General features: G+C 43.0%; 1 protein-coding gene across 2 annotated transcripts in view; it reads left to right on the plus strand.

Annotated features, from left to right (window-relative positions):
• The window catches only part of LOC126334710 (cubilin-like), a 479,185-nt gene extending 464,070 nt beyond the window's left edge, over nucleotides 1–15,115 (plus strand). For both annotated transcript variants that reach the window (XM_049997220.1, XM_049997221.1), the window contains exon 9: nucleotides 9,820–15,115. In XM_049997220.1, coding sequence (XP_049853177.1) covers nucleotides 9,820–10,554 — 735 coding nt within the window. In that variant the 3' untranslated portion in view covers nucleotides 10,555–15,115. The remainder of the gene's footprint in view (nucleotides 1–9,819) is intronic.
• Nucleotides 15,116–16,650: the final 1,535 nt, after the last annotated feature.

The raw sequence follows: 16,650 nt of genomic DNA on the forward strand, positions 1-16,650 counted from the left end.
TTTCAAAAAGGTGATTTTCGATCTACATGCTGCTCCATATATATTCCTCATTCTCTGAGGGATATCTAGCGATGTTCGTCTATCGGTAACCACACGGTGGTCCTGTTTGGATGGATGTTCTGCCCTTCGTCAAAGGGTAACCGCATGGTGGTCCTATTTGGATGGATGTTCTACCCTCCGTCAAAGTCAAATTGCCGGAATGATTCTCTCGTGTTCGCTGTAAATGATTTGGGGATGTGAGTACGGCAATTTGAAATTTCGATTTTATGAGTGTTGGTTTCGGTTCATATGACCCCAGCATCTCACACGACCGTTAGAGCCTCCGTCTTAGAAATGGTGCGGAGGAGTGTGTATTTCTTTCATCATTAGGCTGTTAAAAATAGCCAGTAGCCTCTTTCGGTACCTAAAAATACCTCTTACTAGAAACAGGTATCTGATGCCAAGTAATTAGTTCCAAGTTGAATATTCTGAATCCTTCTCATGAGATTTAATTATGCGGCTACTCCAAGTGAATCACTGTTAGAGTATACCGGTGGGTACTTTCTGTGCTGTATATATGGAAGTACTAGTTACGCTTGTGAGTATAATATGGACAGACTAAGTATTGGTCTTCATGCAAGTTAAGATTAGTTTTCTTACCCTCACCTGATAATGAATGCAGCTGGGTATCATGCTGTGATCTCTGCTCCAGCTACCTCTGCTTCCAGTCTTCGGTAGCCAGTATGGCGACTGTTCGTTTTAAACAAAATTAACAGTTAAATTATGGAAGGCTGCTAAATAAGCGACGAATATGAAATAATCAGTGCAGTTCCTGACTGGATGTCCAGTCAGGCTTAGCATTAAGCTCACACAAATTGCATTTTTATACTTTTAGTAGAATAAAAATTTGTTCTTTATTGATTATGAATCACAAAGAATTAAATACCTGCCAGGCTAGCCGAGAGCGCTAATGCGCTGCTTCCCGGAATAGGGTAGGCGCGCCGGCACTGGATCGAATCCGCCCGGCGGATGAACGATGAGGGCCGGGGTGCCGACCAGCCTGGATGTGGTTTTACACATCCCACTAAGTGAATACTGGGTTAGTCCCCACGTCTCGCATCATTTACACGACGTGCAGACATTTGAAACACATTCACAGTAATTCATGATTTACATCGATTCAGGCCACTGGGGTACACTAATTCCGTTCCAGGGGGTATGGGATGGCGGCAAGAAGGGCATCCGTCCACCCCTAAAAAATTAACCATTCCTAAGGGCAAATGCAGTAGCAAAGAACAATAGTCACAAGGAATTCGATGTGGAGTACCTTCACAATTTAACTCCTTGATTACTTTCTTCTTTTTAAAATCCTTAAAATATTATTCTTTGTTTTTGAGGGGTAGCGCTTCAGACACACAAAGTTCTTTAGCAATTCATTTTAAACTCTAAAATTTTAGACTAACTTTACACACCCCCAACACAAAGATTATTAATTTTTATCGTCTTTTGTAGTGCCTTTTTCTATCTCTTTCGCAAAAAAATTTGCCAATATTCTCTGGAAACGCCTTGAATCAAACACCTTTCTTATCGATTTCCCTGTTCTTTTGTTTTATATTGATATAAATTTCCCTGAGTACAGTTCTTACATTATGTAACATATACGCGTAGCAAATATTTACACGTTAAAAAGATTCATGGCAACAAACACAATATTAATGAAGAGAAAATAAGTAAATAAACACAAACAGGCCGAAAGAAAAAAATCTATTTCAGTCATATTAGAAACTTCAGCTCAGTTAGACGAATTAATCTAAACGTTTCCATTTCAGATACATTTGTACTAACTTCGACAATACTTGGTGATGAAGTCAGTGGCGGCTCATAACAGTACATCCTCAGTTATCTCGCAGAAGGCATTTGCTTACTGTAATCTTTTTGCCTCTATTACAGTTTACTTTCGCCCATGTCACTTTCTCTACCAGTTGAAACCACGGGGGGAAAAATAAGTAAGTATTCTTTTTAGACACTCACTCCATGCTCCACTCATGTTGCTAATTGTCTGAGTATTAGTGCACAAATACTTTGGGGATTAGGAAGAGAAATGTCGACTGCTTTAAAACTGATCTCAACGGGGAAACCGATATGGTAATTAGTGAACCACACTTAAAGCTGATTTTTTCTTTTTCCATTTTCGGTTAGCCAAACTGCAGTCATTTAAATAAACATTTATTTTATTCTCCAATACGGTCTTAACTTTTTATCATGTGCTCAGATTCATTGTGCTTCTTACTGCTTTCGGGGCAAAGTGCTTGTTGGTGAACTGTAGTTATAGTCAATCTCGAAGACCAACGGCAAATTTTACTTCAATTTCTTTCTTCTTACAAGATATTGGACGACAATACACTGACGGAAAAAATCGCTATACAAAAAGATTATTAATGTACAGTAATTAAACTTTGGGAACACATTTGTCCAGGTGAATTATTTATGTAATTAACATTTCAAAATCACCGGTTAATGTAAAAGTGAAAAAAGCCATTGCAAATGTGAAATTCTGGTGCACTGGTACATTAATAACCAATATAATGGCCAGAGTGTTGAATGAAAGCATGCAACTATGTTGTACATGTGCCAGATGTCACTTTGTGAGGTGGGCATTCACGCCTGTTGAACTTGGTTGGTCAATAAAAGGACGGTTAATACTTTTTCTGGCTGACGCTGCAGCTGTCATGCAGTGACAACCAACATTTGCTCGATTGGTGCCAGATATGGTGATCGAGTAGGCCAAGACAACATCTCGACACTCTGTAGAGCATGTTGAATTATAACAGCGGCATGTGTGCGAGTGCTAGTTTGCCTAGCCATCAGAAGAGTTGGTTTTAGACCCTCAACTGACCTCCTCGTAACCCACACACACGAGGCAGAAACTGCTTTTGTCAGAAATCATAACAGACCTCCACCATGACCTCCAATGAGCTCTCGCTTGACATAACTCAAGTCGCAAGGGGCGGTTGTTTCGGGTCACTGGAATGCGCGCTACAGGAACTCTCCTTGAACTAACCGATTTGTAAGAGTTCGTTTTGTCATCGGCGTACCAACTACTACTCCAATTTCTGCTGCAAATGTAGTGTAATGCGACAGAGTTACATGACGAACACGACTGTCTTCCCTCTTTGTATTCCTATTTGCCCGTTCGGGATCCAGTCTTTTTGCAACCGTATATGCTCTTGACCACAGCTGCCAGCAGTCATGTACAGTGGCTACGTTGCGACCAAGGTTTGCTGCAGAATCGCAAGTGAAACACCCTGATTCTCGTAGCCCTATTCAGCGACCTCGTTCAAACTCAGTAAGGTGTTGACAATGGCGTATTTGTCGCCTTAAACGAAGTTTTGACTAACACCAATTCAACACGTCCAATCGCAAAGATAACGAACGATCATGACCATTACAGCACGTTCCAAGAAACCTTGATTTGTATCCTCACAGTGGCGCTACTAGCGCGACTGGTGTGAAACTGAATAGACATCTCTAAGATGCAGAAACACACTTACCAACATTCGGTTATGTTCCACAACTTATTCTTGGTGTTGCTTTCTTTCGTTAGTGTGGTCTATGTGTGACCGACAAATACGCTGATCTACCTACAACTAAAGATCATTCTAATCAGTGTAGGTCACATGGAACGTTGGAAAATATAGTAAAAAGGCTCAGCTCGCAGTTACGCATGCGAAATAGGCATTCCAGCTGCAAACTCTCATGTTTTGATAATATCCAGTCATATTCACAGTTGAAAATAATATATAGTTTTAAACGTATGGCTCTCCTCGAGTTCAAACTGGGAGGGGGGAGGGGGGGCGGCTTCAATACGTCATCATTGACGCGCTACTACGCTCAGAATACAGTACCTGATTAAAAGAATCCGAACACCACTAAGTAATGCGAAGCTGATCACTAGATGTCACAAGAGACAAAGCCATCAATAGAGAAGTAGGCGGCAGGAAGGGGGAGGTATTGTGGTATCAGTAAAGATTCAAGTCATTATATTTTCTAACGTTCTTCTAATTTATTACATAACTGTCATATAATAATGAAAGCATACACGATTACTCCCCTATACTTGTGCCGCTACAAATGACCGAAGGCTTCAGGAGTAGAATTTTGGTGTATGAATATTGCTAGTCATGTTCTCCATTACTATTGGAGGATTATCCTATTTCCATGTCTGTAGCAGACAACAGTAGCCTTTTCGTTTTTTTGCACACTGACATTTGTTTTTGCCTTATTTATTTATATTCAATTTCGTTCTCGACGAAACTTGGGTGATAGTACTTTAGAATGGGGCTGTGACCGAAATACTATTCGCTAATAAAGCAAGCAAGATTCCGCGTTCTGATTCTGATAGGACAGTCTGTACCGGCCGACCGCCGTGTCATCCTCTGCCAATGACGTCACTGGTAGCGATATCGAGGGCCAGAAGGTGAGAACATACCGCTCCCGGACGTTGTCAGCTTTCTTAACGCTGGAACCACTACTTGTCACTCAAGTAGCTGTTCATTTAGCATCACGAGGCTGAATGCACCCATTCCAGTCCTCCTACCATAGGTACATGCCTGGTAGTACCGGGAATCGAAACCGGTACTCCACAAAGCGGTCAGACAAGCATGGTGAATAAAATAAAATGAAAATCGATAAAATAAAATCAGAAATAGCTGGAGATCTTTTATTTCTAAAACGAGCTCCTCTTAGAGGACTTGAAGGTCCAAGAGATGTTGTCGGGACGCCTTGTTACTGTCTGTCCTGGCGGTGTCTCGCTGATGCGATGTACGGGGACATGTGGTCAGCCACCGATCGCCTGGCTGTTTGCTGACTTTTCTGACCGAGGAGCAGCTACTTCTTATTCATGTAGGTCATCAGCTACCATCATGAGGCTGAGTCCACTCCATAGCGGTCCTACTACCATGGAAAGATCGTTGGCAATCGAACTCGTGTCCTCAATAAGGCACCCATTCATGCTGACCAGTATGCTGCGGTGGCTGACTTTATTTCCAAAAGCAATGAATCATAGCGTTAGGGTTTTTTGAAAACTTTCTCCTGAGATGTAGCCTCTTTTTACAAGTCCGCTCCTCAGTTGGCAAAAACAGAACTCCTAGACGATCGTTTTGTTGTGCTTCTGTCTGTGTGCTCGAGTCTTGAAAATAATTTTCCTCGGGAATCGATAGAGGTATCAAATGGAAATGTATGTTAAAATAATTGTTGGAGACCTCAATGCACAGATTGGAAAAGAAGATCACTACCGCCCAGAGCCACCATAGATACACGAATCATAATGGACACAAATGTGTGTGTGTGTGAATTCCTAACGGACCAAAGTGCTGAGGTCATTGGCCCCTAGACTTACACACTACTGAAATTAACTTATGCTAAGAACAACACACACGACCATGCCAGAGGGAGGACTCGAATCTCCGGCGGGAGGGGTTAATAGACACAAAACTGTTCAGTTTACACTAGCACATTACATGGCTATAGGTAGCACTATGTCCCCACACAAAAGGATCAATAAAGCAATGAGTTGCAGCCCTGATCAGCGTACCTTCAACCGAAAGGATCACGTATTGACGGTAGGTTTTTCTCAAATTTACTAGACGTATGTACCTACATAGGAGTTAATGGGGGTGCAGACAACCACCCTTTATTTGCAAAATTAAGGGATCGAATATCTAATGCAGCAAAAGTGAAAGGAACATCTAAATGAAAGTGTATGGTACCAAAGCTAAAAAGAAAGAGCTTCGTAAAACGTACTCTGAGAAGGTTACTGAAAATATTGCACTACATGCGCCTAGTGTAACTGATACTCTGGCTCAAGAATGGAATGGTTAGAGAACCGCAGTCGTTAAGGCAGCAGAAGAAGTGTTTGAGAAAGAAGGTAAACAGCCAAGGAATTCCTGGTTTCATGAAGGTTGTATAAGAAAAAGTTATGAGAAAATCCTGGCTTATTGGAAAATGCTTGAGAAGTCGTATACATGTTTAAAGGTAAGAAACTGTCAAGATAAAGGGAGAGAAGCGAAGAAACTGCATTGGAAGAAAAAAAGGGAACGGTAAACAAACCAGGCTGAAAAATTGGAGACAATGGAAACCAAAGATGTCAGAAAATTCTGTCACAAAACTAATAGTGATAGAAGAACAGTGCAGCAGCGTATTCACATGTGTAAAAGTAAAACTGAGGAATTTTAAACTCTTGACCAACTGAAATTGGAACGTTGGGTAGAGTATTTTAGTGAACTGTTGGATGTTCCTGACTCCTCTATTGAAGATATTTAATCTACCTCACCACCCCTCTCTTAGGGAAAAGCAGAGAAAGCAATTAGCTGACTGCAGAACAATAAACCACCAGAAACTGATAATAAAATATTAGCATAACAGATTGAAGAGTGGAGTTAAATCGAAGGGTATACAAGGTTTTGTGCCTCATCTGGAAAAGTAATGTGTTGCCAGAAGTATGGAATGCAGAGATAGTGTGTTTGTTATTTATATTTATCTAAGGTGACTACACTCCTGTACACTTCTAAGTATTGCTTATAAAATATTGTCGAATATCTTATTTAGAAGACACTCATCCATAACAGGAAACATTATTGGATATTAGCAATTACTTACTCTGCAGCAACAGGTAGAACAAGTGAACGAATTTACTGTTGTTGTGCACCATATTTTCCTTGATTTAAAATCTGCATATGGTACAACAAACTGGGCTAAACTTTATGAGGCAATGCCGGAATTTCCGATGCCTGCGAAGTCACTGAGTTTGACGGAGGTCACCCTAAGGCACCCCAGTGTACTGTACGAGCGCAGTCCAGGCCATCACCCCCAGTTTCCCATACGAACTAGTCTAAGACAAGGGGTTGGTCTTTCCTGCCTTCTCTTACATTAGGCACTCGAAAAAGTGGCGTGTGAATCAATTATCCAGACAAGATGTAATACCTACTGCAAATCAGTAGAAGTGATTGAGTATGGAGATGATTTGAACATAATGAGTACATCATTTAGAGATCTACAAAGCGAATTCTCCGCTCTAAAACTGAGACCAGAGACGATGCACTTGTAAATAAGTGAAGGAAAGGCCAAGTATGTGTATAACGGTACAAATCATGCTTACAATGCACAATAACCCTTCATGAAATGGTTTTTGGGGACGTGGAATGTTTCACTTATCTGGTCGCAAAGACAGAAGAAAATGACAGCAATTCGACTGAAATTATGAACTCGACGTGGTCAAGTTCATAAAGATGTATAGATTGAGATGACATGTAGTACGGATAGATGAGACAGATCCTGCAAGGAAAGCCAACTGCAGTGAACGTGGAGGAAGATGAGTAAGAGGACGACCGAGGTTGAAATGGAGTGACGAGGTTCGGAAGACGCTGCGCGAGTTGGTTGCCTTAACTGGGGGGTCTACAGCGAAATCCAGAGAGGAATTGCAGAAAATTATCGATGACGTCAGTCGCATCCTGGGATGTAGTGCCAACAGAATAAGATGGAAGAAGAAGTTCGTCAGTAGGTAGAAACGAAACACTTAGAGGATCACTTCGTTGTCCATCTGTCTGTCTCTCTGCCTGACTGAGTCTTCTGGGACTTGTAGTGGGGAGTGTACTTTGTGCTGGAATCAATGTCCCGAAACGTACCGTTTCCGTGCTACAACCGTTTGGAAACATGTTGATAATGCGACCACTTTTGCAAGTAATTGATCAGGCATAACCTAGTACATTACTTGTTTAAAAGTTGCTCTCATTAATAGCCAAACAAATAGTGCGTGTACTCATTGAGAGATTCTTTTCAACGCGATGCAGGAACCTCCTGCAATGCGGGTGTGCGTCTTCTCCTTGGAGCACTGAGTGACAACTTTTTAACGGTGAAGGTACTCTTTGCCGAAGCCGTTGAGTAGTTCTAGCGAAAAGATAATGCGATAGCGTCGAGAACGATCTTATTAAAGGCTCTTCCATTCCCGTGGGCTTCGCCATGCAAAAAGATCATGTTGGTGCATTTTGGAAAAGCGTACGTAACCATGTTGCACAATATGTTAATGAGGTTCGAACCAGATCTGAGAGGTAGTATTGACGTCAAATGACATCAGCCGATCCGACGTAACGATCCTCCACCATTACTACCCACTTAAGTAACTAACTAGCCAACATGTTTTCAAACGGCTGTTTGCGGAACATGGGTTCCTGTTCAGAGTATTAATTACTCACTGCCCTCTACACATCCTAGAAGATTTTTAACGGGTCTTTGCAAACACATTGTATACATCATTAAGTTTTTAAGGAACTCTGAGTTGGCGAATTCCCCTCGCTGCTGGCCAATTTCTGTCCTTTGGATTTTATGATACGCCGTGGATACCGGGTGCTTGCGTAAGAGCTTGCAAAAATTTATCAGGACATGGAGGACGCTCCGCTGAACAATCTGAGATAGGTAACCTGGGATCGGTGAGGCCAGCGTGAGGAGATAATAGTGTGCGAGTGGTCCTTTTGTTACCAGGTCACTTGGTTCTTCTTTCCAGTGAACCAGTCCCCCACATTCGACGATCGAGAGAAATAAACACTCGTCGTGATGGATGATGCTTGTTAAGAAAACATTCCCTGTACAGCCTTTCAGCAGCGAGAGCATTACAACATACTTCACCATACGCAAGTGCCTGTCAGTGACTTCTGTGAAACTGTACCGGTACTGTTCCATCGTACTGTACTGTACATCTCTGAACAGCACTGAATAATCAATAGGTCTGTCGTTGACTGACAGCACGTTCTCTCATAGGACAACCCATTCTGTCCGCAGCTCGTGGTCGTGAGGTAACGTTTTCGCTTTCCACGCCCGGGTTCCCGGGTTCGAGGGTTCGATTCCCGGCGGGGGTCAGGGTTTTCCCCTGCCTCGTGATGAGTGGGTGTTGTGTGATGTCCTTAAGTTAGTTTGGTTTAAGTAGTTTTAAGTTCAAGTGTGCTGATGACCATAGATGTTAAGTCCCATAGTGCTCAGAGCCATTTGAACCATTTTTTGGGACAACGCAAATACGATACAGTAGAGACATCCAATGGAAAAGTAAAAGTAAATAAAACCTGCATTATGACTTCCGAGTTATCAGGCTCATCGTCCTCGTTTCCTTGCAGGAAATAAACAGCACAGTGCGGGTAAACATTTACGCATGTTAGTTGTAAATAAGCTGAAAGACAGCGATGCTAGACAAAGTGGTGGGTAAGTTTACTTCCGTATCTCCCTAAGCTTTCTCCGATGACAAGTTCTCTACTTCAAATTGTTCAGTGGAGCATTCTTTATGTTGTGTTACATTTTTGCACGATGTTACGGAAACACACTGTATGTTGTATGTTAACCGGGGACCTAGAAACGACAGAGAGGCTCCGTCCCCGCCGCAGCCTCCGTGGTTCACAACCCGTCGACGACTACCGCAGGCCATTTGATCCCTCCGCCGCCCAACACCGAACCCAGGGTTATTGTGCAGTTCGGCCCCCGGTGGACTCCCTAGGGAACGTCTCACACCAGTCGAGTGTAACCCCTATTTTTGCGTGGTAGATAATGGTCCTGTATGCGTACGCGGAGAACTTGTTAGTGCAGCAATCGCCGACAAAGTGTAACTGAGGTGGATTAACGGGAACCAGGCCGCATTCGCCGTGCCAGATGGAAAACCGCCTGAAAACCATCCACAGACCGGCCGGTTCACCGGACCTCGACACAAATCCGCCGGGCGGATTCGTGCCGGGGACCAGGCGCCCCTTCCCGCCCGGAAAACACACTGTATAGTAATTGTTTGTTCCTCGCGGTGTTCAACAGGTCCACAGGGATCGCGACCTGTGGCTGAACGTGGACCGAATGAAGCTGGAGAACGGGGCGTGCGACGAGAACCGGCTGGAGGCGTTCGTGTCGGGCCGCGCGGCGCCCTTCCTGTCCATCTGCAGGGAGAACGTGGCGGCGGCGTCGCGCGAGCTGCCCATCCTGACGGCCGCCGACCTGGCGGCGTCGCTGCCGCAGCGCGCGCCGCCGGACGCCGTGCCGTCGGTGCGGCTGGTGTTCCGCGCCAGCGTCTGGCCCGCCATGCCCACCTTCAAGATCGCGTGGACCGAGCTGTACCGCCTGCCGCGCAACCCGGACGGCACGCTCGCCACCTCGCGACTCACCGAGGCGGCCGCCGGCTCCGAGCCGTGCGAGTTCGTCTGCCCGGGCCAGTCCGGCCTGTGCATCCCCATGCGGCTCGTCTGCAACGGCGTCGTCAACTGCCCGTCGCAGGCCGGCAACGCCAGCGGCATCGGCGCCGGCGCGGCGGCCGGGTCGGCGGCGTCGCCTCCAGAGGCGGGTGTCGCGCCGGCGGCGGCCGACGACGAGAGCGGCGAGATGTGCGCGCGCCAGGAGGCGGCGCCAGTCAACTGGCTGGCCGTGGGGCTGGGGGCGGCGGGAGGCGGCGTTATGGCGGCCGCGTGCCTCGCCGTGCTGTGCCGCGCCTGCTGCCGCAAGCGGCACGCCGACGACGACGGCGATGGCGACGGCGACGACGCGCACGTGCCCTACTGACAGTGAGACCAGCTGCTGGGGCGGCGCGCGCGCCTCGCGCTGCACGGCGACCTCGAATACTTCGTGTAGGCCGGCCGCCACCGCCCCGCGGCGTGGAAACACTGTGAATCGGACATTATGCGTCGACACGCCTCTACGGCGCTGTGCACACGAGAAAAGCCACCAGTCCGATGTACTTCCCACACGAATATATCACTGTTATCGTACTACAAACATGTCGACAACAGTAATCTAGTAACAGTCACCAGACGCTACTTATTGGTTTCAGTCTCGAGTGTATCATCTCCCAATACCGTCGCAACTGACTTTACGTCGACTTTACACTTGAAGTGCCCTCAGTCACAGTACACTGTTCTAACTTGTTACGTATCTCTACTGTTCTAAGGCTGTTCTAGGTTAAAGTCACTCGTTGATGGAAATGGAGAGCATTTCAGAACGCGATATTTCCTCCGACAAAGAGGTCATTGCTGACCTGAAAGTAGCGATTGAAAGTTGTGATTTGTTTTGTGAGAGACAGCTGCCAACCAATGCATCAATCACCGTTCCTTTGTAGGCCTCCCGGAATTACTCTATGCTTTATCTGTTCGTGGTACTCATTCTGCACAACATAAATATGTTGGAGAAACGTGGAATTCACTGTAGGATTAATGCCTTCTCTAGACAAACATGTATGCATCACACTTTTCAGTCATATGGATACGACTCCAATACTAAAAGCAAATCACCTTTATCCCACCTTCCAATTTTTTTTTTTTTGCGACGCTTTAATATAACACGTCTTGCTCGTAAATGGCAGGATTGTTTATTCTGATTCTAATATTTGCTTCGATATGAGCTCTCAGGATTAGAAATTTTGGCAACCAATGGACTGTCAAAAATGGTGTGATCCTCAATCGTCCCTGCCAGTTGACCGTTCTTTCCATGAGTTTGGTTCCTACTTCTTGATAAGCAGCACACGAGTTACTGGTTTCACATACATTTGCGTAGCTGGAATATCGGAGTGTCTCCCCTAGTCAAAAATCTATTATAGCTACAGTGAGGTTCATGTTCTTGAACATTAGTTTTAAGGGAAAGTACGCAATATAAAGAATCAGGCAACGCTCAAAGGATTCTCTGTCATCTGCATTTGTCGTATTCCATTCAGTTTCAGCAAGTTTTTCAGAGACGATTGGGAATAGATTACATATTCAAAATCATATCGTATGTCGGTTTACTCTGAAAGCATTGTCTATAGATGCAGTACAAAATTTTCAGACTATCCATTTCAGACTGTTACTATACACTCTTGACGCTATCAATTGGTGATACTGAACTGCATCATCCCTAGACTGCAGAACGAACCCTTCTGCTGTGTAATGAAGTACTGATTCAGAACTGACGTTCAAGTTTGTAAAAATAAACAACTGCTGCAATTAAACGTTGTTTCATGGGCCGGTCGGGGTGGCCGAGCGGTTCTAGGCGCTACAGTGTGGAACCGCGCGACCGCTACGGTCGCAAGTTCGAATCCTGCCTCGGGCATGGATATGTGTGATGTCCTTAGATTAGTTAGGTTTAAGTAGTTCTAAGTCGTAGGGGACTGATGACCTCAGAAGTTAAGTCCCATAGTGCTCAGAGCCACTTGAACCATTTTTGTTTCATGAACGTCGACATATCTAACGCGTCATGAAATAACTAAGCCGTCACAACCGTTTTGATGAATTATAGCAGCCAAAGAAAAAGTAGTTGTAGTTTTGTTTTTGCCTAATGAGGTATGCTAGAAACTGTTGTGTTTTCGAGATTAGTGGGACGTAATGATGTACCAGGCATGGTATCTACTTACAGTGAAAACTTTTCCAGAAAGAGTCGGATAATGCAGAACTAATTCAAGCCATGACAGAAAACAAAACAAGGTCTCACCTCTATTACTACGTAAATTCTCATCACGCATACTGAGGTAGACAAAGATCTTTTGCTTTGCACGAAGCAAACATAGCTGTTCGCCTAGAAGTGTGAAAGAAAGTATTGAAAAGTTTCATATTACAGCACACTTATTTTGCAGAGCTATCCGTTACATATATAAAACATCTGTTGGATGGAAAACAAAGTTATTCTATATCTCGTTGAATTAATCATATAGAGTATTTTTCGCTCGTTAAGGTGAACTCGGAGTGTATAGGAAATGCGAGTTCTTAGACGGAAACTGAAATTACCGTAGTCCTCTACGTTAAGGAGACAGACAATGTTATGGTAAGAAATACGTAAAGATGTCACAGATTAGCTAGTAGCTTTTCTTGATATCATAATAGTGTCGAACAAGATAGTAAGAAGTCTGGTTGAGGACTCAATTATCTCTCATTATCTTACTGAAGTGCATACAATTATTTCATTCCTTATAACCAACACGCATTTAGGTGAGTAACTGTGAAGGTCTTATGCTGGACTTATTTGTCTTCTCAAAATACCCTTTAAAATCACTATTTGCAAGTGGGCTACAATAAACAATTGATTTCCAAATGTCTCCAGAAGTAAAACTGAACGATAGTTACGTCGCCCTATGTAAATCTAGACTGGCAATTGCTGTGACGTTATATACTTCATGCTTATGTTTTTCAACCGTGTGCTCTGCAGCGTCTTCAGTGCAGTGGATAATGAGTGATTCCTGACATGACATTTTATTTTGAGACAGTTGTAAAAATATCTCAGTGCTGTTTAATCTTTTTTCAGCTGTGACGGAAGAAATACCGTGAAATCTGGAAATCCGTTGTTCACGTCTTTTCATCAAGTTTACTTAATCAGCTCTATGTTTACTGTCTTGAATTTTCTCTAACGGCTCACGTACCCCTTGTTTCTTCACCTGTAACTCAAATCTACGACTGTTAATTGGTGAGATGTAATGGAACTCGTGCATGAGCAGCACCACAGAACTTTAGAGGCGAAGTAACATAATTTACGACAGATATTTAAATATTTAATGGACATGCCAAATGTTCCTCGAGGATTCAGCTGCGGAACTCAGACTGTAGCTTGGGCTTCGTTCAAATTTAGAAGTGTGTAATAGTGTGTAGACGCTAAACGATACAACGTGTGCCTCGAATTACTAAAAAGGAAACGTTATGTTTCACAGGATAGCAATAAATTTCAGAAACGAGTTTGTAGCTTCAGATTTGCGCGTGATTCGAGAACACTGGCACATGCAATCCTACAGAAGTGATCAGCATATACGTTCGTGTTACAACATTCATTAATGATTGCAACTTTACTCATCCCGTGTCTCATAGGCGCAAGTAAAATATTTTGACACGTTAAATTCACAGAATTTTTCTACATGAAATATTTTATCGTGTACGATCAAATGAAGCTTTCTAATTGCTTGAAGTGTGTATAGGTATAGTTTAGCAACATCAGTAAGTGTATAAACAACTGGATAGCTTCACGAAACGCTGCCGAAAGAATTATTTACAAAGACTCACTCCAAGACAGTTGGGGTCTTATTACAATGTTCTTGTCATAATCTTCATCAACGTGGAGTGTGCATAAGGTTTGCTGAAAGAATGCTTCATTAAAGTATATGCGGTGTGTATGCGGTTAATGTAACGACGATATCGAGAAGATTAAATTTGTTGAGCTACTGTGATATCAAGTTGTTATAGAAGAATTCAAAATACTGTAAAAGATTGTCTAGCACCATGCATTTGATATTCACAGTTATTGTGTATTTTTAATAAAGAAATTTCCTTTTGTATTTAAAAATAAATTACAAAACTTGTTTCCTCTTGATCATATTAGATAGGTCAGAGCTAAACGTGAAGCAGAGCTGACAGCAACTACGTCGATGATGAAGAATGATGTCGTTAATGGAAGGCGTTAAGTACCCTGCGTCTGTAGAGGTCAGGTATAAAACGAATTAGACTTGGACGCTTAGACGTTATAACATGTCACTGGTAAAACAACATATATTTTCTTGTAGAGAGAAATGGTTTATGGAGAAAATGTGATACCATATGTCTAAGGGTAATTCAGAAACACAAATATGTTTTATTTCAATATACCTTTACGAATTATGGATTTGAAAAATATGGCAACTACAGTAACAGACCATCAAAAACTCCTTAGCTACCAAAAGAACTGGTTTTAAATTTACGAATCAATTAATGGTCATGTAAACATCACTTGTCGCAAGCTCATTCCTGTAAGCAATAATATTTATGAACTACTTTATAGAGAACGGCACACATAACTGAATAAATGGGGCACTTCTGATTGAAACGTGATTCTTTGGCTCTAACAGGTAACACTGGATGCTCTCTAGAGATAAACTCAGTCTGTATACAGTTTCAGAAAACCATGTTTAGACAATGCCACGAAAGTCTATATCTAAATTACACTGGAAACCAAGGTTTAATGTAGGCAATACCCACAGTAATAAGTGAAAGGTGGTAGCCACAATCGTAAAAGTACATTGTGCTGCAGAACCAAAACACACACAAACTCTATCACAACAGTATCTTCGTCATTAGGAGAATTGTATATGTTCATTAATTTAAACAAAAGGAAACATACATCAATAACTGAAGAGGATAAACATAATCCCAAATTTGTAATGTAAGAACAGCAAATATCAGTAGTGGCTCTGAGATCTACGTGCTGCTTACTGACCGAAGCATCTGCTTAACAGTGCCTGGTGTAGTTGTAACATTTCCACATGCTTCAGGTTCAGGATAAATAAGATACATTTGACCCAGAAGATACATCAGTCACCTTAAAAGAGACAGTCCACCTTGTACGAAACGCAACTGGTTCAACTGACGAAATTTGGATAGGCCAATTTAAAGTGCACGAAAAATTTTCCGGACCAATTTCATTTACCTCCCCCAGTACACTGAAACAAAGCGTTCGTTTGATTCTAGATGAGTTTTTAGAAGCTGTACTCTTTAAATATTCTAGAAACTTGGGTCAGATATTCAAGTAAATAATGAACTTATCCCAGTTGGCCCCGGCCGGGGTGACCGAGCGGTTCTAGGCGCTGCAGTCTGGAACCGCGCTACCGCTATGGTCGCAGGTTCGAATCCTGCCTCGGGCATGGATTTGTGTGATGTCCTTAGGTTAGTTAGGTTTAAGTAGTTCTAAGTTCTAGGGGACTGATGACCTCAGCTGTTATGTCCCATAGCGCTTAGAGCCATTTTAGAACCCAGTTTGTCGAACGTTTGAATAAGTTACAGGAAAGCAGCCGGGTAACGTCCTCCACAATTGGCAATAATTCGGCAAATGACGGCGGTGACATTTTCAAGGCGCTAATGAATATGACCTTCGAAATAACGGGGTGTTCGGTAGTTGTTGAGAAAGTTGACCAGCGGCATTCCCATAAGTTTTCTAAAAAAGTTAACCATTGTTTTCGATGTTCTACGTGGGAAATTTTACGTGTAACTGTTTATTAATCTCTATGAGATAGCTGAAGATTTTGTTAAAAGGCATCAAATTTGGTAACTGGATTCCCTGTAGGGTAATTAATCCTTAACGCAAATGTCTGGTTGTCACTATGCCCCAGTTGGCAGCCAGCCGTCACGGCGCCGCCGTGGAGTGTATTTCCCCTCTGTTGCGAGGTGTTTGTGTAGAAATCTTGAGCATGTAGCACATGTCTGATACGTGGCGTAAAACAGTGTATCTAGTGAAAATCTTGAAACTGAAATGACGAAATTTAACCATTCTATTTGCGAAAGAGTACATATATATGATTTGTATGTGCATACAGAATTAGCACGCGCAGTACGGAGATTATTTCAAGAGGAATGTCATGATGCTCCGGCTCCTAATTAAAGTACGCTATATCGAGTGATAAATAAACTCCTTGAAACGGGAAGTGTTCTTAACTGGATCACGGACCACTACGTACAGCACTCACACAGGAACTCTGATTAACATGCGGCATGCTCTGGCAAGGTTTTTCTAAAAATCTGCTCGACCTCAGCAAAAGGAAACATCCTGTAGCTCTGTGCGAATAGCTTCAAAATTACCGAGATTATATCCGTATGAATAGCTACAGTGCAAGGACTTTAACCTGGGGTCCCTACAAAATTTAGCATTTTGTCACTAGATTTTTAATAAAGTGCATAAAGGTGA

Source organism: Schistocerca gregaria, chromosome 2, assembly GCF_023897955.1.
Source record: "Schistocerca gregaria isolate iqSchGreg1 chromosome 2, iqSchGreg1.2, whole genome shotgun sequence".
NCBI classification, from domain to species: Eukaryota; Metazoa; Arthropoda; class Insecta; order Orthoptera; family Acrididae; genus Schistocerca; species Schistocerca gregaria.